This window comes from Ambystoma mexicanum, chromosome 7p (assembly GCF_040938575.1).
Source record: "Ambystoma mexicanum isolate Mex_15411 chromosome 7p, UKY_AmexF1_1, whole genome shotgun sequence".
Taxonomy (NCBI): domain Eukaryota; kingdom Metazoa; phylum Chordata; class Amphibia; order Caudata; family Ambystomatidae; genus Ambystoma; species Ambystoma mexicanum.
The window spans coordinates 291,960,757-291,984,660 of record NC_090939.1 but is presented as its reverse complement, the minus strand read 5'-3'; the positions used below and the strand labels follow the sequence as shown (position 1 = coordinate 291,984,660).

General features: G+C 43.4%; 1 protein-coding gene across 4 annotated transcripts in view; it reads right to left on the bottom strand.

The window, feature by feature from the left end:
* The window catches only part of GRIK1 (glutamate ionotropic receptor kainate type subunit 1), a 1,552,596-nt gene that overhangs the window by 458,875 nt on the left and 1,069,817 nt on the right, over positions 1-23,904 (bottom strand). For all 4 annotated transcript variants that reach the window (XM_069636357.1, XM_069636359.1, XM_069636358.1 and 1 more), the window contains exon 7: positions 17,213-17,356. In XM_069636357.1, coding sequence (XP_069492458.1) covers positions 17,213-17,356 — 144 coding nt within the window. The remainder of the gene's footprint in view (positions 1-17,212; positions 17,357-23,904) is intronic.

Here is a 23,904-nt window from a genome sequence, read left to right as displayed (position 1 = left end):
CGGAGATAGCAAGGAGCATGGAATTGGGAGATTGATGCATGAGGGAAAGACGTGACCACACGACCAGTGTGGAAATCAAATGTGTCAGCCCTGAGTCCGAGCCTTACGAGTCTCTAGTAGCAGCAGTAAGAAAGGCTCCGCCATCAAGGGGTTCGAAATTTGGCTCAAGCAGAGCGAGGCCATACAACTCCCAGAATCCAACGCGCTGCCAGAGGTGCGGATGGTACAAGCATGCAAATCCTGACAAAGAATGCCCCGCCATCCGCTGTGGAGTGTTATAAGTGCAGCCCGATTGGACACTTTGCCAAAGTCTGCAAGAACACATGGGGAAAGACAACCAGATATGGCAATCTCACCAGGCGACCTTTCATCAGACCGTCCTCTGTGAGAGTAATCGAAAGCAACCAAGAGCACAATGACATGTTATCTATCAGTCCAATGCAACAAAAGGTACAAATACTCACTGTAACATCCCAACAACAGAGCAACGGTCCCTGGGTCAAAATGCAAATCAACGGAATATCATTACCTGTAATGGTAGACACTGGCTCCCCCTACACCATCGTGGATCTCAAGACCTTTTTGAGTGTACTCTCTGGCAAGATACATGACCTGCGAAGCACTTGTGTAAGAGCTACCGGTTATGGAAAAACGCCCATCGAGATAATGGGATATGTGTGGGTGAACCTCAAGTTCCAAACATATTGCAAACTCTTTGTAGCCAAAGATGGCTCCTCCGTTGTGGGATGGGAAGAACAAGCCGCTCTTCGAGTAAGAATACACCCTGGAGAAGAAATCCCCGTGCTGAGTGTGCTCAGTAATGATATGGACATCAAATCTAATTTAGCAAAACAATTCCCCAAGGTGTTCTGCGACAAGATTGGACTCCTGAAAGGTTTCCAACACAGAATAATCCTCAAAAGAGGTGCTGTCCCAGTGGCCCACCGAGTCCGCAGTATTGCCTTTGGAACAAAAGAGGCGTTGAAGAAAGAACTTAAGCGCCTCTGCGATGAAAATATCATACAGCCCATCGAAAGTTCAGAATGGCTTGCCCCAATTGTCTTAGTAAAAAAACCGGACGATTCCATAAGAATGTGCGTCGACTTGAGAGACCTAAACAAAAACATATGGGTTGACAGACACCCACTTCCCAATATATCTGAACTCCTATCGACCATGAAACCTTCAAAATACCTTACAACTCTGGACCTCTCCTCAGCCTATCACCAGATTGCTTTGGAAGAGAGCTCAAAGAACCTAACATCTTTTGTCACACCTCTCGGTGCATTCATGTTTAACAGAATGCCATTCGGACTCGCTTCAGCCGCAGCAGTCTTTCAGAGACTCATGTCACATCTATTTGGAGGACTTGATGGCATACACTGCTTCCAAGATGATATCCTCATATCAGCCAGTACAGAAGAAGAGCACAACGCAAAACTTGTGGGTGTCCTACAGGTCATACAAAAAAGTGGGCTCACACTCAAATTAGAGAAATGCAACATAAAGTGCGACCGAGTTTCATACCTGGGCCATTCCATTGACGCCAACGGCATCAGCCCCAAGAGGAAACTCCTGGACACCATAATGAATATCGCCGAGCCTCAAAATAAAGACCAATAAAGGAGTTTCCTCGGGATGACAGAATACTACTCCAAGTTTATAAGCAACTATGCTGATAAGACCAAAAACATGAGAAACATCTTGAAGAAGGCAACCAAATTCATATGGTCCACTGAATGCAAGAACGAATTCGAAGAAATCAAATTTCAAATTAACCAAGCCCCAGCCTTAGGAATGTTCGATTGTAAAGCTAAAACCATCATATCCGTAGATGCAAGTAAAACCGGACTGGGTGGTGTACTAGAACAGCAACAAGATAAGGACATCGTGACGATCGCATTCGCATCGATAGTACTGAGGGGAGCCGAACTAAACTATTCCACCATTGAGAGGGAAGCTCTGGGTCGGAGGTGGATTCTTCAGCATTTCAGGAACCTAATTTGGGGCTTACCCGTCATACTGAAAACAGACCATAAACCTCTAGTAAATGTCCTTCAGTCCAAAACTCCTCACCTTATATCACCGAGAATAAGACGTTGGTTCCTCGACATCATGCAATACAACCTCCAACTATGCTATATTCCTGGTCCACAAAACCAAGTAGCAGATTGTCTTTCCAGATTATCGACCAACATCGACACTGAAATTGCATCTCCAGATGAGGACATCATAGCTGTCGTAAAACCTGCCATCTCGAGAGATGAATGGAAAATTAATGCCAATACTGATCCGGGACAGCGAGAAATCAGGGAAGCGATAGCTAATGACTGGGTGGAAACGGGAGAGGCTTTAACAACCTTCATTCCCTTCAAGGAAGAATTATCGATGGATGATGAGCATATCTTCAGAGGCGATTGAGTAATCCCACCCACCCAACTCAGAAAAAAAGTACTCCAACTGGCACACGGAGGTCACCTAGGAAGAAGCTTGACGAAAAACAAGTTGAGAAACAACTATTGGTGGCCAGGAATGTGGAAAGAAGCAGAAGAACTGGTCAAAAATTGCTCCACGTGTGCCATGAGTGACAAGTCCAAGATCTTAAGAAAGACCCCCTTACAGCCTATTGAACCTCCCAAACATGTGTGGTCTAAACTGGCAATCGACATCATGGGTCCATTCGAGAACCTCAAAACAGTCAAAGTATATATCATAGTACTTGTCGATTACACCTCTAAATGGACAGAATGGGGAATAGCTGAGGACAATGTGACCTCAAAGAAAGTCATAAATTTCCTGACAGAGATCTTCAGCAGGGAGGGAGACCCCAAGGAATTGGTTTCGGACAACGGGTCTCAGTTCATATCTATGGAATTTGCTGATTTCCTCAAGAAAAGGTGCATCAGCCACATAACAACATCTTTGTACCATCCAATTTCCAACGGACTTGTGGAACGCATGAACAGGCTCGTGAAGAGCGTAGTCCAACTGGCCACGCCCAACAACCTCCCGTGGAGAGAAACCCTCAAAGAAGCTTTGCATGCGTATAGAACTACCCCACACACCACCACGAACATAGAGCCCTTCACCCTCATGCGAGGTAGGGTTGCAACTAACCGATTTAGACCGGAGTGGATGTTCTTATACACGGGAGAAGCAAGGGTGAACATGGATCTACTTCAAAAGACAGTAAGAGAAAAACAAGCAAAATACAAAAGACAATACGACTCCAGACATGGAGTAAAAGAGATGATGGTTCGTGAAGGTGACTGGGTACGTGTCAAAGAACCGAAGAAAACTCTCAAGGGTGAATCCATCTTCAGACCTCAACAGAGAGTTGTGAGTTGTCATGGGAAGTCTGTCATCCTCGATGATGGAAAGAGATGGTCTGGAGATTATCTCATAAAAGTAACAAAAGACATCCAAGAGACCAGCATATCTAAGGACAACAGTCCTGACAGACCATCACAACACACCTCACATTCCCCAAGAGAATCCCTCTGTGAACATGTGGACAATGACAGACCTCACTCCATGCATCAAGGAGTCCCCACTGGAAGAATGTCCAGAAGGAACCGTAAAATCATCCAAAACTTCAACAATGACTATGTTTATTACTAATGTACCCCAGTTTACCCATCTTCCCTCTGCCTCTCCCACTTGACACCCTTTTTTTTCCCTTTCACTTTCCCGCTTTTCCCCCACCTTTTTTTCCTTTTTCTTTTGCCTCACGTGGGGGAGATGTTATGGTAATACATGCACAGGTCTCCTTAGAACCTTGGGCATGTAGATTCCATTTGAGAGTGCCTCGCGAGTTGATGCTTCCACTGCAGCTACCTGGGGGTCTCAAATAAAGCTCTTCTCTTCTCCCATACTTTGTGCCTCTTTATTTCAGGGGGTCATGTTGTCAGAGGCCGTTGTCTGTTCTGTGTGGCGTGTTGTGTGTGGCCTCCGTTTTCCCTTGTAGGTACTTTTTCTTAGCACAAAATGTTAGGTGCTGTAGCAGGCAATTTCACATTTAGCGGGGTGTGCTTTATTTCAGTTTCTGCAGTTTCATTGTGCCCATTTTAAATGCGGCGGGTTCGACCATTCCCGGGAGAGTTCTAGGAAGAACTCAGGTGATTTCAGGAGACTTGCACTTGGACTCGAGGGTGCAGTGAATAGGAGATTTGCACAGAGTGCTCGAGGGTGCGGGGGCGAGGAGATTTCCATTTTGTACTCCAGGGTGTGGGAACAGGAGACTTGCACTTTGATCTCGAGTGTGCAGGAAGGGGTTTGGGCATGGAGCCGGGTGGTACATGAACTTAGGGTGTTGGGACATGTGGCTGGGCAGCGCATGAGCATCCTCAGGAGTTTTAGTTAGCTGTGAATGTCATCCTCCTATTGACTATTTGGAGGGTCGTGCAGCAACGTGTTGGACATTCAACTTTTACAAAAGGGAGAAGTTTATGAGATGTTCGTTTTTACGATGTTTGGACATTTTGATGAAATGTGTTTCATGTTTGTGAAATGTTTTTTGGTAGGGCAACGTGACTTTACATTTGTGGGTGTACACTTCTGTGCACTTTCTCATTTCCTGTACACTACCTTGAAGAAGAAGGGGTCGATGTTTGGCATGCCACCTCAGTCTTCAGGTGATGCCAATGTTTGTTCATTTGCATTCACATTCTAGAGAGTGGAGATATGGTGGTTGAGGGTAGAGAGGGTGGGGTAGGTTGGGTGGGTGAGGGTAGAGAGAGTGAGGGTAGGGTGCGTGAATGGGGGTAGAAATAGTGGGGGTAGGGTCCGTGAGTGGGCATAGAGAGGGTGGGGTTAAGAGAGAATGGGGTAGAAAAAGAGAGTGGACAGACTGGGTCGCTGGGGGCAGAGTGAGTGGGAGTTGGATGGGTGGGGGTAGTGAGAGTGGGGGGAGGGTGGGTGGGGGTAGAGAGAGTGGGGGTAGTGTGGGTGGGTGGGGGTAGAGAGTGTGGGGTTAGGGTGAGTGGGCATGGGTAGAGAGAGTGGACTATCAGTAGAGAGAGTTGTAGTAGTGGGGATGGTTGGTGGTCAATAGAGTGGGGGTAGGGTGGATGGGTGGCAGTAGAGAGACTATTTCTTCTATTTTTATTTCTGTTAGTTTATTGAGCGCCTTAGGCATCAGGGCGCTACACAAAATAAAACTAAAACTAAAACTGCAACAGACAAAAGAAACAACACAAGAGGACCAAACATTGAAACCTCAGACCCCACATAAGCAAATAATAGGGTTTTCAAGCCTTTCCTAAATGCGAGGTGATTCTTTTTGATTTGCAGACCTATGGGAAGTGCATTCAAAGCCTGGGGGTAGGGTGGGTGTTAGAGGGTAGAGAGAGTGGAGGTAGGGTGGATGTGCATATAGATTTGGGTGTAGTGTGGGTGGGTGGGGGTAGAGAGAGTTGGGGTAGGGTGCATAGGGGTGGAGAGAATGGGAATAGTGTCGGTGGGTGGAGTTAGAGAGAGTGGGGGTAGGGTGGGTTTGTGTAAAGAGGGTTGGTAGGGTGGGTGAGAGTAGAGAGAGTTGGGATTGGGGGAGTGTGGGTAGAGAGGGAGGAGGTAGGGTGAGAGGTTGGGTGTAGGGTGGGTAGTGGTGAGTGAGTGGCTGGGGTTAGAGAGAGTGGGGTTGGGGTGAGTGATGATAGTTAGTTGGAGGTGAAAAACATGAAGAACAAAGCAGCCTACAGAGGATGTGTCAAAATCACCCCAAACTAGCCAAAACAAAACCCAACCAGCATACGTAATACCCAACCAGCATACGTAATACCCAACCAGCATACGTAATACCCAACCAGCATACGTAATGTATGTGGAATGGGTGGTTGGGGATAGAGAGAGTGGGAGTGAGGTGTGTGGGGATAGAGAGAGTGGGCATTGTAGAAAGGCAGCTACAGGAGGACGACAAATCTGCTGTCAGTGGTAGCCCAAAAATAGCCTAATTACTTGCAAAATAGACCAAAATAGCCCAATATGAAATCACTGCGCATGTGGTAAATGGAAAGCCCATCACCCAACGTGTACGTTTTACAAAGCTGCTGATTGGAGCAAACCGATATTTTTAGTTCAGAACTCCCATTCCCCTTCTCTTTCTTCGGTAATAATTTATTCTGCACACACGGCACAAAAATTCACCAAAACCAACTAATGCCATACAACTAGGTAGAATTTGTATACGTGCAACCTCTCTTTTCTAGTTACTGTTCTACACACTGTACAACTCACATAGCAACAAAACCGGTAAGAGGTTTGACTACCGTCATGCAGAGCCGCTGATTGGAAGGTTATCATCTTCCACCAGCCCTTTGGGGCGTAGCAATACGAGGTTATTGCAACAATAACAATTTTGCTTTTCTGCTAGGGGTTCTCTAATAGGCCGCTGTTTGACTCCCTCAAGCTATTTTCTTAAGGTCACTGCCGAGAGTTTCACCTTCATCCGCACAGCCGCGTTCAGCCCGGAAGTTCCCCGTTGCTGCCCTTGCTGCAGCCTATTCTCAGCTTGGCGAGATATTTGTGTTGTCTTCATCTGCCGCCACGCGCATGTTGACAGTTCAGAGGCTGAGGGGTGCAGCAACATGGAGTCATGATTGAGGTTGGCCTATGCTACACAGTTTGATTTTATACGCAGTTAATGATTATTTATATGTAATTATTAGGAAATCTGTACTTTTTCGCGACAGAAAGTAAGGATGTGAAAACTCATGAGGCTTAATTTTGATTCTGACAAAGAGTGACAGAGTTCATTATTTATAATGGGGCCCGCAGACATGCGTTTTTTGTGCATTTTAGGACACAGCTAGGTGGTTGGCCAAAATCGTAATTTGATGGCAGAAATTGTTAAGTTTTACTAACGTAAGCGGCTCCTCCCACCCACCCTGTGAAATTACAAGCGTGTATGCTGCCTTTTGCCCGTCGCATTTTCCCTCTGCATTGCAAAGTGAGTAAACGCTGCCTGCATGCCAACATTTGTGAGCTTGCATGGCAAGCAGCACTCTCAAATGAAATTAAACTCTCCCCGGCATGCTCGCACATTGGTGAGTGTTTCCTTTAAACTGGGCGCACTACTTAACATGCGTGGATGGTATATGCACGTTTCCAATTGAAATTAAACCCTCCCCGACATTCAAGCATGTTGTGGAGGGTTTCATTTCAATAGTAGACACACACTCTGGTGCATAAAGATGGCAGACTTGATAAGGATCTTCAGCGTCTGCGCTGTTAGGCATAATCATATGCAGTACCCTTTGGGAACACCACACACAATTAAGACTACAAGTGTAAGTAGAAATTCACCTTTGGTACAAGCCTGTACTAAACAGTAAAGTTGTAGCGATGGCTGAGCAGCCAGATTTATCTCCAGAGTAAAGTGAGCAGTATCAGAAGTTACACAAAGGACAGCAATTACTATGGTACAAAAAAACCCTGCTTCAAGGTTTCTGAGTAAAAGAATACACATTTATTTACACCATCAGTTATAAAACAGTTCACTAATATAAAGCGGCAGAACATCACAATCTTAATACACTACAATAACCCCCAATCAATTCTGGACAAGTTAGGCTCAAAATGAAGTGTGAGCAAAATGGCACTCCAGCAATTTAAAAGGGAGGAAAAGACAAAGTTATCCAAAATCAACAACACCAACAAGTGATAGGCAGGGCAATCTAGAAAAGGCTTACTAAAACTAGGATTCAAGTCAATAGGCCTGGGCCAATGTTAATGGTTCAGAATCTTTGCAGAGGATCACACAGTTCAGAGTAGTTCGCGGTTGAGTCTTTGCCAAGAGTTCAAAATGAAGTTGGTCAGAGGAAAAGTTATTCAAAAGAGAAGAGAAGGACAAGCCTTTGGAGAGGTGAAAGATTTCAAACACTTTCACTGCGGTCGGATGGAACGAACAACCGGATTTGAACAGTACCTTAAATGAAGAAGAATTCTATAGCTGAGGTGGTTGTTCCTGGCAGTTCCTGCAGGCTCACGATTCTTGAAGTGACTGTCGTGGTAACAAGGAGGAGGAAGACTGGAGGGTCCTGCACTGCCCAGGGAAGAAGCCAACAGCAGAGCAAAGCGTCAAAAAAAAGGTACGCCCCTTAAAACTCAAACAGGTTCTGTTCCTCCTGGCTATCCGGTTCACTGCAGCGAGGCACAGAAAATTCGACCATGAGAGGAAGGCCGGCATTTGGTGTTTGGCGAGCTGGTTGGTCCCACCAAGCTCAAGGGAAGAAGATTCCTTGCAGATCTTCTCTGTCGTCGGAGTTTTGGGTGATTCGGACCTGCAGCATGGCTTCATCGGGATGTCCAATAGTTGCAGTAGCCATCTTCCTTCAGCTCCTCGTTGGTTCTCTCGTTCCAGTGGCAACTCTGACCTCCAAGTCCCAGAGACCTGCTTTTAAGCAGTTTTCCCCCATTCACACAGCCTGGCTGTCAATCACACAGCAGGGTGGCTGTCTTGGCAGGACAGTCAGCTAGCCAATCAAACTAGAGTGCGACTTGTGTCTCCAAGGAGACCCTGTGCTGGGGGCCTCAAACCTCTCCCTCACATCCTGTCCACCCAGACAATCAGGCGCCTAAGGAGTGCTTTTGTGTAGAAGCCCGCCAAAGGACGGCGACAAAGGAACCAAACCTGGTTTGACGCGCAGAGTAAAAGACGAGAAAGAACTTGACAAAAAGAAATAGCGAATAAACCCAATCGAAACCAAATAAAATTAAAAGGAGTCCAGCGGATTAGAGTATGAGGGTACCACCATAGCTTCTAACAGTACCGAGGCTCTTTTCATAGCCCGCGGTAGAATACAAATGGTAGATACCACTGCCACCAGCGAAATCTTAGAGAAAGGGGAACAAAATAATGTTCCATGAGAAACAGACAAAAAGGGATAACTATTAACCCTTCCAGTACTCTATGGAAGATAGTTTGTACTGGGTCTGTACATTTTAAAAGACTAGTAAAGTCAATGGCAACTTTACATGTTCGGGGAGACAGTAGTCAGTCCCAGAAAATGGAGTTTAGCAGTGGGAAGTCAGAAAAAGATAATGTTGTGTCACTGCACTAAAGGTGCTGTGTGACATATAGTAAAAAAGATGATGCATATGGAGTTGGTGAGACTCCATAGTCCATGAGCACACAATGTACAACACACTGATAATCAAAAATTCAAAGATCAAAAATATAGCAAAAGAGCTGGAGGGCTCTAAGGTAGGAGCAATTTAGCTCTTGTGTGAGAAATCTCCCTAACATGTGCCGGCATGTAAATCCATTCCGGTGCAGATGCTGGAGCATTTGTATGGCAGAGATAAAGGGAGCGGCAGAAACGCAAGTTGTGTTCCGCTCCTCCTCTCCGCCATACAAATAATTGATGTGGTGTGTTTGCCAGGTTTTAAAGCCTTACTCAAAGCTTTTATGCCTTGCAACCACGTTACGGCACAATGGAAAATGAGCCCCAAAGACTACATATGCCTCCAACATATACTCATGCAGAAGATGCATCCGATTATCCTTCATGTGGGCAAAGTGGCTTAAAATCCATGTGGAATTCCCCTCACTTTGCACCTGTTGTAATCTACAGGAATTCATTTAAATTATGTGTGACAGGTATGAACATGGCAGACAACATTTATGGTTGTTCTTATTGAGAATGGGTGTAAAACAGCATGGACATCTGGGTCTGCCCGGATTACCAAAAATGATGAAATTTCCAAAATGAGAACAGCTTATGCATATATTTGCATGTAAACTGTCCTTTACATGAAATGAACATGTTGATCCAAAATTAGACCATGCTATTTTTTAAACAAACGTCAGCTGAAAATGATCACCAACATGTTGAAAGGAAGTACACACTGAATGGGAACAAATATATCATTTATTTAACATCAACACATTGCATCACATGTTTTGCCTTTTGTACGTTGCAATTTGGAAACAACAATTGCTGTATGCTCTGAGGGTGAATGATTAAAACAGGGAGAGGGACCAACATAATTATGCTATAATGGACGAAACATGCAATTTGTAAAAAAAGATTTGTATTGTGCATCAGCTAATAGCATGATATGGATCTGCCTACAGATTGTTGATCATGTAGTGCCTTCTAGTTTTCTTGGACTCCTCCTAGATGATGGTTCATGATTTCCCTAATAGCAGCCATGTGGGTTTTAAGTTTTTGGGCTGTTTGACAGATGGGTGGGGTAGCCTCTTCTCTTTCCTCCCATGTCCCTTTAAGCATGTCAAGTACGTCTTGAGGTTCCCTTCCATACAACAATTCAAAAGGGGAGTATCCTAGGGAAGTCCAAGGTGTTTTCCTAATATCAAAGAGGGCCGAGAGAATCATGACGTCCCAATTTTGTCCATCAAACTCTACCAGATGGAGGAGTGTTCATGTCAAGGTTAGATTTAACCTTTTCACAAGGCCATCTGTCTGGGGGTGGAACTCTGAGGTACGCAAGGTTTTAATGTGTAAGATATCCTTGACCTCTTGCATAATCCTGGACAAAAGGTGGTATGTTGGTCCATGTGGATTTCCTTTGGACATCTGCCTCGGGAAAGAAAATGAAGTAGATGTTTTAAAATATGTTGACTTGAGAACACTTCGGGATACTGCGTAACGTAGTCAACAATTATAAGCATAAACTTGTTTCCCAACTGGGAGTTTTATAATGGGCCAACTATGTCCATGGCTATGCCTGAAAATGGCACTGCAATGATAGGTATTTGTAATGGGACCTGGGGTACAGGAGTGGTTGTGTTTATTTGGAAGATTTCACAAGTCATGACATAGTTCTTTATTGTCTGCAAATACACCTGACCAATAAAATCAGGGTAACACCTGGCTTTGGGTTTTCCTTTCTTCCTGGTGGGAGGCAGTTACATGGGAATGTACCAGCTCTAACACTATCCTTCTGTGGCCTCGAAGAATCACCAATTGAGTTTGAAGAAGGCAGTCTCTAGGTGTCCCATTTATATAGCAACCTTGTTTTAATGAAGAAGAAGAGCCCTGCTTGACTTCGTCCATGTTTTTCTGTTGTGACCCTTCAAAAAGCCTCGGCAAGGGTGGGATCATTCCTTTAGGCAAAAACGAGGTTGTATAACGGGGCAATATCCTCAGTTTCTACTATGCCTGTGTCGTCTGTAGGGAGGTCAGCCTCCTCAAATCCTAATGAGCCCCTTGCTAGCTCTATTAGTTCCTCTACCTCTTGGGAAACGTGAGTGAGGGCCTGTTCAAGTATCCCCTGTGTTACGGCTTCCCCATCCTTGACAACACAGGGCTTGGACCATTGGTTATGATGGATTATCTTAACTTCTCCTCAGTAGTCAGGATATATTACCCCAGCTGCGACATCCAGGGGGTACCGCCAGGCAAGTCCTGATCTTGTGGCCAATCCCCTTGATGGAGGGGAGATACTAAGACCTATGCATCTTTCATGAGGGGGTATAGAAATCTCTTCTATACTGTATAAATAAAACCAGATAGACCGTGGGGTTGTCAAAGTGGGAAATTTGGCTTTCAAGGACAGTTTCATAAATAACATGGGTTCCCAAGCTTCCATCAGCTTGGGAATCCATCAGCTAGTCAGACTTGAGGACACAATTTTAAGGGTGCATATTTAAATCAAACATAAAAATGCCCATCTGTCCATATTGCTAAGAGGGATTTCCCTGCCTATAAACTAAACTAAAGGTACTCATCGTATGTCAAAACAAAATGAGTCCTCAGTCCAAAAACCTATTTACTATCTGCGCCTATCACCTCAGTAAAAAAAAAAAAAAAACATAAAAATAAGCAAGAACATTAGCTTCTGAGCTCAGGCTCCGTGTGGCCAATGTTACTTGAATCTCTCTCTGGGTATTGGTCACAGTTAAAAAATAATCTTCTTGACAATTCACCAAGGAAATGTTTTCTACTCTCTCTTTAGGCTCATCAAGAAAAGTTATAAGTCTTTATACAAATCAATGTCTCAAGTTCTTTAAGTGGAGGGATGATTCCTTAAGTCCTTCTCCCCCAACTTGGTTGCTTCCTTTCCACTAGTTTCATGACTTCGACAGATTGATTTAACCCTCCAGGTCAAAGACACTTTTCATAAGGTAGTAATGGAGGACTTTAATCGAATAGCTATGAACCACAAAAAGAAACAAAATGGTGATAAATGGAGAAAGAATGTATCCGAAAATGAATCTATGGCAATTAAAGAATTGACCAAAGAGGAATCCATTGTAATTAAAGAAGCAGATAAAGGGCCCAGCATTGCTGTCATGAATAGGAGGGACTATATTAAAATGGCAATGAACCACTTGTAAATCCCCGGCTGTTACAAAATATTAAAATTAAACACAAGAAAGGAAGTAACGGAGGAGGTAGCTGAACTCATCAGGAAATGGCACAGACAGTAGCTTATAACAGATGACAAGAGGTTGTAGCTAACTATCAAAGAACCAACCTTACCAATCATTTACTTCCTCCCCAAGATCCATAAGGAATTTAACTCAATTCCAGAGGCCATACCAATACTGAGCGGAATTGGGAGGACGACGCAAGCAATTTCAGAGTATTTGGATAACATTCTACATCCACTTGTAGCAAATTTGCCAGCATATCTGAAGGATACGATAAACATATTACAATATTTGAGAGGACAAGTATGGGAACCCAAACACATTTTGGCCACTTTAGATGTCAAAGCTCTATGCACTTCGATCCGACACGATTTGACAATAGAGACTTGAGAATATGTATTCAAAGAGAGCTCAGCGTCCTATTACCAACATGTGGAGATGCTCAAGGAAATGTTAGAAACTACTCTGGATCATAATATGTTTGTCTTCAATTATGCTTTTGCCAACAAATGAAAGGGGTTGCGATGGACATAAAATATGCCCGGCACTCTCCAATATATTTATGGGACGTTTCGAAGACCAAGTAGTTTACACAGACCAGGCATGTCATAACAAAATAGTGACTTGGTCGTGATTTATAGACAATGTACTACTGATATGGAAGGGAACAAAGGAAGAACTGGAGGAATTCATGAATAGAATAAACCAGAATGACTTTAGAATCCTATTCACTGGAACAAACATAAAACAGAAATTAATTTTCTGGATCTAGCAATCTATATAGCAGTGAAAACACCCTATAACCCGGACATACAGAAAAGAAACAGAGGTGAATTTAATGCTTTAGCAATCAGCTGTCACTATGGACCAACAATTAGGAATATCCCCATAGGGGAATACTGTAGAGCTCACAGAACTATGAAGAACAAACTGATTTAAAAAAAAAAGAATGTGATCTACTAATGGAGAGATTTGAACAAAGGGGCTACTCAAAGAAGATTATTAAGGAAGCACAGGAGAAGGCACAGGCTGTGCAAAAAAGTGATTTGCTGAAACAGAGGGAAAAAGTAAACGAGGAAGATAGCTACAAGACTAGCTTTGTCACGAGATACTGTAGTAACCATTACTTGATACGGAATATACCGAAGAAGCATTGGCACCTAATAATAATATGATGTGATATGATATCATATTATATGGCATTTATAATGTGCCTATACACAAGTGTTTCAAGGTGTGACGAGGCAAGGGAGGGGAACAGAGTGAAGACAGAGACAACGATCTTACTAGGGCAGGTGACATTGAGATAATGCAAGTGCAGGGGAAGGAGGGACGGGAAAGTGCGAGAGGGAAGGGAGAGGGGAAATGCAGTAAATATAATAATAGTAAATAAATAAACAATAAATACGAACAATAATAAGAAGTGCGACCAGCTGGTGGCAGGTGCAAGGGTAAATGCAGACTTCAGGTGTCAAGTGCTGGTAGGGGGTTGTAGGGATACAGAAACAGCCCCAAGTGCAAGTGTTGCCAGGAGGGCAGTGCAGGTGTGCAGCTGGTGGGGAAGGGACCTGGTCCCAAGAACAAAGGGTAGCCAGGTGTCCAGCGCAGTTTCAGTCAGGAGTTTAGCAGGGGAAATGAGAAGGGAGAGCAGAAGCAAAGAGGAAGGTCTTGAGGTGCTTCCGGAACCAGGGGTGGTTCTCCTCAATTTTCATAGAGGCAGGGAGGCTATTCCAGAGGGAGGCCCCAGTCAAAGAAAGAGATCTACCACCAACTCGTTGCTTGGAGAAGTGACTGACCCTGAGGGAGTTGGAGGGGAATGAGCGAAGAGCTCGAGAAGGAAGATATTTTGGAAGAGAGATTTGAAAGTATTGAGGCCCTAGAAGGCCTTGTGGACAATTCAGAGGGTTTTGAACTTAATCCTTGCAGCCACTGGGAGCCAGTGCAGAGATATCAGTCCCGGAGAGACAGGATCCCTGGGCTTGAGGCCAAGGACAAGTCTCGCAGTACTGTTCTGGATGAGTTGCAGAGAGTAGAAGCAGGCAGATTTAGAAAGAGGCTGTTGCAGTAGTCCAGCCTAGAGAGAACTAGAGCTCTGGAGACAGTGAGCTTCTGGGGGAAGGAGAGGAAAGGAAGAATACCTCTGAGGAGGTGCAGCTGGTAGTTTGACTTCTTAGAGATGTCAGAGATGTGAGGAGAGAAGGAAAGTGTCCCTCCACCCTGGACAACCCTGGCACCTTTACTGTCTTCGGGTGAGCTCCAGTGGGGTGGCATCTCTGCAGGGATTTGGCAGTTCACTCTTCTCCTCTGTGTCGCGTCTATTAATTGTTTGCTTCCTGTATCCTGCCTGTCGCGCCACACTGTGCGGTCCGTGCCCTGAGAGCAGAGGATTTTTTCCTCAATTGCTTGCTGGTGTTGGTGTCTTTTAGCAGGCCCCAGGTCCACCATGGCTGCAGCGTGGTCACACCACCAGGTAAGATTGTCTTTCTTCTGTCTCTGTCTCAGCAGTATCAGCCTTTCAGATGCCGGGCTACCAGCATCTGTCTCTCGTCTCTTGGTTCCTCCAGGCCACTGCTAGCTTCACGGTGTAGCATGGCTGTGTGCCCCCAGGACATTCACATCAGAGACTCACCTCTGCATAGGATTCCTCTCTCTATATTCAAGATTCCATGTCTCTTTTTTTCTCACCACTGTACTTGAAAGGGGAATGTTGTTCTCCATCAGCTGCTGAGTTGGTGAAGATTCCAGCATTACCTTGAGCCAACATTATAGAAGCAATGTCTGTGTGTTGTGAATGCTGATCAACTGAAACACCATCAGTCGTTTCTATTCCCATACAGGCTCAGGGTTTTCTGAATAGGAATGGGAGTCCTTGTCCCCTAGAGCAGAGTCACTACCAGGGAGGTCCTGCTTGCCCAAACCCCAAGGGAAGGTTTTGCTAAGCAGGCTCCCCTCCATAGCCTCAAAGGGGGTGGCTCCCCATGGGAAGAAGGGACGATTTTCCCAGATTCATCACACAGGTCATTAAAAAATGAGATTGTTAAGGTCAGCAGAAGGTCACTTCAAGACCGGTATGCCCATAGCTATGTTGCAGCAGGCTGGGAAGTTGCCAATAGATAGAGATTGAAGCAGAAGGATAGGTGAAAGCAGTTGACAGGAGCAAGCACTTGGGGTTTCACAGGATCACTATGAGCACACGCTAGATTGGCAAAATGAAGGATTACTATTGGCATGGCAGGGAAAGTGGGAGAAAATGGAGCTGGACAGGAGCTGGAGCCAGTGGGGAGGAAAGATGGAGGAAGGGAGAAGGACTGGTGGGCGGACAGAGTTTTCGGCATTTACAGGAGAAATAGGAGGAAAGGTCATCACTAGAGCAGGAGTAAGATGTGGAGTGAGGTGTAGGTGGAGCAATCGTAGCTTGGAAGTTCATCGATATTTTATGAGGGTGTGATTGGGGAAGGGATATTAGACTGATGTAGTATGTGGATTTTACAGAATCGAGAGCAGCAGTGAGGGCAGAGAGATGGTGCTTGCAGGCAATATTGAAAGTGGGGAACAATGTTTGCATGAGCATTGGGTGACTGGGGAAATCCATCACTGAGTGAGAACAGGAGGTGATGAATCAGTGGGCTTTCTAGTGATAGTCAAAAGGGGGAGTGAGTGCAGTATTGAGATCAGCCAAGGAGCGATGGATAGAGTGAGTAGGCAGGACAGAGACAGCTTGAAGGGGGTTACTAACATGGAGGCCATGTATTAAGAATTCATTTTTTAGTTGGTAATTGGTAGGGGGGGTGGTGGGAAAACAGAGGCCTTTTAAATTGTTGTCAATGCCTTTAAAGAGTTTCATAACATGGGCTGTAACTTGGTAGCAATTTTGCTTCAAAATCCAGTATCATCTAAATGCAATCAAAAATGCTCCTGTGTGCTATTGGTGACTAGGCATGTACTGGAATGTTCTTGTGTTACCCTCCAAAACCGGTTGTAAATGGTACGAAGTTTGACTCACTTTTTCACAGACACCCTGCTGTAAAATGCACCATTTTAACTGATTGTTTTAAAACCAACCCCTCCCTGGAGGCACCAAATGCTGCCCCCTCCATTGCAACTCTGACCCCATCATTAAAATCGCATGGATGCATGCGCCGCAGTCTGTATTTCCTTTTTCTTTCACTTGTCCATGTTGTGCCAGTATCATGGGGTCTATCACTATTTTTAGATAGGATTTTAAAATTGAGGGACAATGACAAAAAAATAACACAGGTGGCTGTAAAGTGACTTAAATTTTATTCCTTTCATGGAAAATGTACGTTCTCTGCCGCGCCGAATATGCTATGAATCTGACACCATTGTTATTACCAATAGTCATTTATCTCTGCATGTGTCGCCCAAGGATTTGAAAACATTGTTATTTTTTATAGTTCGTATCTCGGGTGCACTTCAAGATTCACTGATGCTTGTGGAATTTATGGTTTGTTAATAATGCTCTTTTCTGACAATCATTAAAAGAAAGATTGATTGATGAGTACAAAACGCCAATTTTCATATTAGTAGAACATTCATTCAGAGCACAGGGTTGATGATACCTTCAACACTTACCTGGGATTGCTGATAATAATGGCAGCTATCAGCAGAAAAAAATAAACCATTGCAATGTGCTTATTTCAAACACCGACAGGCTGCACATTTCAAGCAGGTTTGCAATGATTAAAATCAACTCACTTGTTGACGGATAGAAATTGTGAAATGTTATCCTGTGAAAAACCTCCTGCTGCAACAACTTGCAGCCGATACACTTAAGTACACAACAGGAAAGAGTATGATACCGTAAACCCATCAATTACCAGTGTCATCGAACATCACGAGTTAGCTAGAACTTACTTCTTTTATCAAATTTATGAATCTTGGTCCAAAGCGCCATGGCTTGTGTCTGTGGCATTGCAGTGAGCTGACGGTTATTTGCAAGGCACGCTGGGAGGCGACTGCTGCCATGTAAACGGCATCGTACATCAAGGCAGCTTCTGTCTATGGAGAAACAGAGAAGTCAAGTTAAATGACATACCTTCCCATGCACTTGGACACACCAATCAGGTCCTACAACATAATGCTATTGGTCACACTGGGACTATTTCCCTGGCAACTCTAAGCAAAACTAGATCATCAGTTGTGAGCACCTTTATGAATTTTGACCAATGGTCAATGGCTTTTATTCCTAGATATTAGCATCTAAACATCAACCTTCCATGCTGGTGTCTTCCTTTACTGCTAATTTAACTCTTTCAATGATCAATTTGGCAATATGCTACTATCACGTCACTGAACGTATGTATGATTGTGGAATAATATCTGTTACATTCATAGATTACAAAGTTGCACGGCATCCTCTCCTGATTTACTATGTAAACATCAATTGAAATGGCAACCCTTTCCTGACTTCTTATCCATTACTGATGATTCTCATTAATGTTAAATAAGCATCATTTGTCATGATTACCATGTACCCCCTCATCCCCTTCCCACCTCCCCCCTGTGGAGGTTATTTCCAGTTGTGTCATGTCTATTATTTGTTTGCCATTGTATTGTCACCCACCCTTCATATTAAACAAATTCTCAAGCTAACCGTACCCGGTTGTTTATACATACTTGGCTTCAACATATTCCAAATATCTGCTTACAATTTGCTCTGTTGTATTCTCTTTTATACACTTGTCATATATTTCACATATCCTTAATGATTATAAATTGCCATGTATGTTTATTTCCTACAATAAAAAAATAAAAATAAAGAACGTATGTATTACTGTTCAGATTTTGTCACACAATCTTAACCTTAATCTTGTTTACTACTTTTGTAAAATGGAGGATGCATTGTGATGCCTTGCCCCATCATTCCCCAAGATCAGACCTCGCAGTGGCCATTTCTAAGAATGAAAGTGAGCATATCTGTAGTTTTATGTCTGATCCCAGGCCTCATCTTCAAAATCTACAACGTCACAGCACCACAAAGTTGTTTCTTATTTAAGTGAGAGCCTTGGGGCAATTCTGGAGGCAACCTCAATGCGACAAGGTTACATTTTGCACCGTGGCATAAGGAATTTGAGAATAATGTGCAACTGACATGGGCCAATCTAGGGAGAATGTGCAAGTGACTCGATGCAACTCTGTGGGCAACAATGTACTTCTAAGAGGTTGTGTAATGGGACAGAGGGATATTCTCAGAAAACATGTAAGTTGCATGGGTCAATTCTAAGGCAAGATGAAAGTAAAATAAAGAAATTCTAAGTGACAAAGTGAAATTGACAAAGGGCAGCTCTGGGTGTAAAGGCAAAGAGCCTCATTCATGAGGCCGACTATGGGTTTGCTTGCTAAGAGCTGGATGTAAGCCAGGCGCCCTACGTGGAAAAAAAAGCCCTCAAATGACGGAAAATCCCCTCATGGTGTCCTATGGGACTCCATGAATGGGGATTTACATTGTCACTCCGGCAGCCAGGTTACCGTTAGGATGAGTTCCAAAGTACTATGTGACAGTTCTGGGGGAAATGTGAACACGTAAGAGGTACATTCCTGGCCAACAGGAGCATGACACCTGGATAATCTGCGGTCAATATAGAAGTGGAATTGGGTAATACTGGAGGTACATGGGAATACGTAATTTGAACAATCTGGTGAAATGTGTGAAAAGGGAAGTGTCATGTTACAATTTTTGGGCTAATGTGAAGGTGCCATGAGGCAATCCTGGGGGGAATATGAAAGTGGCATGCGGTATTCCTGTGAACAATGTTAAAGTTGCTTGGGGCAATACATTGGGGGCAATGGGAAAGTGGTATGTGGAAATTCTAGTGGCAAGTGGCATACAGTAATGTGAGCTATGCTGGGGAAGCAAAAGTAAAATAGGCCAATTTTGGAGGTCAAATTTAAGTTATGGAAGCAATTTCTGGGCGAATGTGAAAATAGTGCAGTTCTCGAGGCAACGTGAAAGTGCCATTGGTCAGTTCTCGGTATAATTTAAAAGTGAAATGTGACCTTAATTTGGGCAACATGAACGTGTATTAAAGAATTTGTAAGGATAATGTAAAAGTGACATGGACATATTCTTAGAGCAATGAGAAATAGGCATGTGCCGAATTTTATGGCAGCAAATTAAAAGTCATACCGGACAATTCGGCAAGCAATGTGATTCTAGCATGAATAGTTATGTGGCAATGTACTGGCTGCATACAGTAATTCTGGGGGAAATGTGAACATGGCATTAGCAAGTTCTGAATAATTTGAAGAATTCAGGAGACAATATCACAAGGTCAATAAAATGGGGCATTGGGCAATAGTCTGAGAGAAAGTAGAATGCCGAATTGCCAAGATAATTTTTGAAAGGAATTGTGAAAATGAAATGGTTATTTTCAGGGGCCCAGTGTGGAACCCAGCATGGCGACCTACTTGACCTGGGGAAACAATTGCATGCTTTGTGCAAACTAGCATGCACATGTGCTTTACTAGAGCAACACTGGCACGCGGTATGGTCATTCTGTTGGGACAATGTGATATTGGCATGGACATTTCTGGAGCCAGAAAAAAACGAGCACAGCAACTCCTTAAGGGCCAGTTCTGTAAATAATCTGCAAATAGTTTGCACTAGCATGATACCGTTAACACTTAATATTTTCTTGGGGCAATGGGAAACTGATGTGGGTATTTACTAATGACAGAGTAATGATATTCATTCAATGCATTTGTCAACGAGGAAAATGCACTAGGACTAGGGCGAACAGTGACCAGGTACAACAAAGCATTGAAAGAGAATATTTTCTGCACCAGGTGAATCGTTGACCTAATGGCAATTGCACTTGCCCCAATGCAAAGTTTCAATATACTTTTAAATGCTAAATACTGAATTTGTTGCCAGTTCACACTTTATTAAAACAAAATATGCTTACTAACTGCAGTGTCCATTATCAGGAATACCAAGACCACAATTATTTCTGATCTGGATTGGTGGGTGCTATGAAACCACATAAATAGTGACTAAAACAACCAGTAAAATCCATCCGAAGGACATTTTCTTGCATACATTTAGATATTCATATTGTAATTCTATTTGCACCACCATTTTTGTTAATATAAAATATAGTAACATGCCTTTCGAATGGCAAACGAGGGTGGAGCCTTCTCCAACAACTTTCCACCAAGAATGTCTGAACCATATTGAACCTAAATATCGTCAATTCTCTTTGCAGATTTTTTGGAGTGGAAATGCATTGATATTCCCCTTGAGTGCCAACACAGGAGATCTTACAGAAAATGGTGTACTGCAAGGCTGCCATACCCGTAAGCAGGTACTGCTGTCTAACCTGGTCCCGTAAGGAGCCTTTCACAGAGAAGATCATTTTAAATTAGCTCAGATGTGCCACGTTGATCACCCTCAGCCGTGTACAAGGCCTCTTTACCCACTTTGCATCCAACAGTACTACTTGTGCAGGAGACTATCCCAAGCAAATTGCCTCCCGTCCTACCATTGCACATTACACATTCAATACTAGTGATGATGCCAGAACTGCAAAGCATTCATTTTAAAGGTATTAACAGTTCAATTAATATCTCAGACGTACTTGCATATCTAGAAGTGCAATGCTCGAAACTAAGTATATTTACAGACAATATCAAACCCTTGGCCCCAGGAAACCCTTGAACGTTTTTCCATGTCTCTCCTTTTCCGCAGTACCTTAGGGAAATTATAAAATCTAATTTAGTGTCACTTTCATTTAGTTGAGCAAACTCTGATTACTCTGGTGATAACAACGCCTCAGACCTGCAAAGCTGATGAAATGTGATCTGAATGTATTAGTAAATCCACATATTCGGGGGATGATGTGTTGTATAAAAGTGGCTACAACCTTGTCGACAGAGAGGTCATATGAAAAAGGTATTCGCCCACAATCACAATGACAAAGGTGATGGTTGGTGCATTTCAAGTATGTGACCCACTTACTACTGAAGGGCAGGATTAAAAAAACACGGATATACAAAAAAGTTTTAAAATGGGAAAGTTCCATTGAAAACATATTTGGAAATTAGGCCTGTTGAGAATATGCAGTGTTGATTATGGTTGTTTCTTTATAAAAATGAATGCTTTACATCTACTCTGACCTATCAATATCTTTCTCTTTCTCCATCTCCTTCTCTCTGGCTCACTCTGTTTCTGCCTCTCTCTCTCTCTCTCTCTCTTTCTCTCTCTCTCTCTCTCCCTCTCTCTCTCTCTTTCTGTGGGTGAGAGATGAATTGTCAGGTGCACATTTGCTAGTGTCACCCGAGGCATTACAGCTCAACCAGAGAAAAAGAACAGATATCTTGAATGAGGTGCCGTGTAAAAGTTAAATGGGAGCAGCAGCAACAGAGTCGTCCTTTGAGATGGGGGCTGGCTTTGTACTTGGAGACATGTAACGACATTGTGTATAGGCTCTACATGGGTGTAAGGGGCTCTGACAGCCCCTGTAAGTGCAAGACCAGGTTGAAAGGTCTACAACTGCATTTGGGGTGTAGCAAAAACGAAACGCAGAAAACAGAACAGACTACAACCCAAGCAGGGTAGTCTTGAAAGAACAATTGAATATATGAAAGATCGGACACAGAATTATTGGGCAGCGTGGGAAAGTAGATAATCCAGTTGTTTATACGATAGAATGAGTACATATGGATCTTATATCATGAGAAATAGATGCTAACGGTATTGAAGAGAGAATGTGCCATAAGCAATGTAATAGTCTTGAGAAAGACCTAGGGGTCGAAACACGTGTTGAATAGTAACTTTAATGGGCGCATAATCAAGTGTAATATTCATGACAACTAGCTAGGATGTATAAGAGCTACTTCACTGTGTATACTAATTTGTTGATAAAGAACACTTATTGGGATTAAAATTCCATAAATCACTACTATTGGAGTAGCACAGTTCTTACAGTTCATGTGACTGTTGATTTCATTTTAAAAGGTGTAGGGTAACACCAGTATTAACTGGGGTTGCAGCTTTCCGGTATTTAACACATATTTCTTAGAGCGTACCAAGCATATGTACACTCTGATTTTACCCTAAAGGTGTTTGATTGCAACTACATATTGGCCCTACATCTGAAACAAGTCCTTCATTTTTGAGCTGTCCACCTTGGCACACCACAGCCAATGAATTCTGACAAATGCCAATGTCCAAGGCACAAACTACCAGTTAATCTAGGACTGGTAGATACCCCCCCTGCAGGGACCTAAGGCTATTATAAAAATGAAATAAAGTCACTTGAGCCAAAATGACTTGACGTGTTACCATTTATTAACATCACAATAGGTAAGTACAGTCCCCAGAACGGGCAGCTCAGTCTCCTTCCTCAGCCAACTGCTGAATTCATGGAACACACAATATCATAGCATTTTTCCTAAACACTCCACACTCCACATTCCAAAACTGCCTTCTAAATCCAATCTCATCCATGCAGCCACATATAACAATAACCCATTACAACAATAATCTTGAATCATTGTACAAACTATCTCTGTCACTGATATGTAGTGGGATGAATTCTATGCATACCTCACCAAACCCCTGTCTAAAGTTTCTTCCCAGGTGATCAGGGAAAGCCAGAGACTTCCTGATCCTGTTATTGGGGGGTGGTGCTCTGCAGGAGGATCACCTGGGAGGAGAAAAGGCTCAGGGAGGTGAGAGAAATACATGGACTGAGACACAGTATTTAGCAGAGAAATGCACATAATTTCTGGTTGACAATTAATTCCTTAGAAATATCCCAGTCCGATATATAAGGCGGAGTCATACAGGAAAATGCATGTGTTGATCACTTCAAAAAACTCTATGGAGCAACAAAGTATGTAAAGGTCTTCCCTGTAAGTGCAGTCCCATGGGAGCTAAATGTGTCGGTAGGCGCAGTTCGAGAACTGATAACCAAATCCTCAGCCTTGAGGTCTGAGTAATCAATTTTAAAATCAGATCCAGATCTTTGGTCCCGCCTGCTGGCTGCCCTGTTTGAAGGGATAAAGAGCAGCAGACAAATCCCCAAGTCATTGAGGTGGGCCATAGTGATCCCCATCTACAAAAAGGGGGACCATTTGGATCCCTCCAATTATCGTCCTATTTCCCGCTTCGACGCAGATGGGAATATATTTGCTGGTCTGGTCTTGAAAGAACTGGAAGATTGAGCACAATCCAAGGGAATCCTATCAAAGCACCAGATAGGCTTTCGTAGAGGGCTCTCTACCTCTTCAAATAGCTTAGTATTGGGTTCAGCTTGTAGTGGGTCTTTTCGAAAAGGGGGGCCTCCATTATATGGGGCTTGGATTGACCTATCTCAGGTATTCAATACTATTAACAGAGACCATCTATGGGGCAAACTCAAGAGTTGGGGTCTACTGGAGAATCTATTAGCCATAATAGTTGAACTTCATAGGAACTCAAAAGTCAGACTGGATAACAGTGGGAACTTGTCCCAAACCTTTAGAGCAGAACGGGGGGTGAGACAAGGTTGTATCGTCAGCCCCTTTCTCTTTAATCTTCATTTATCGGATCTAGTGAAATGGTT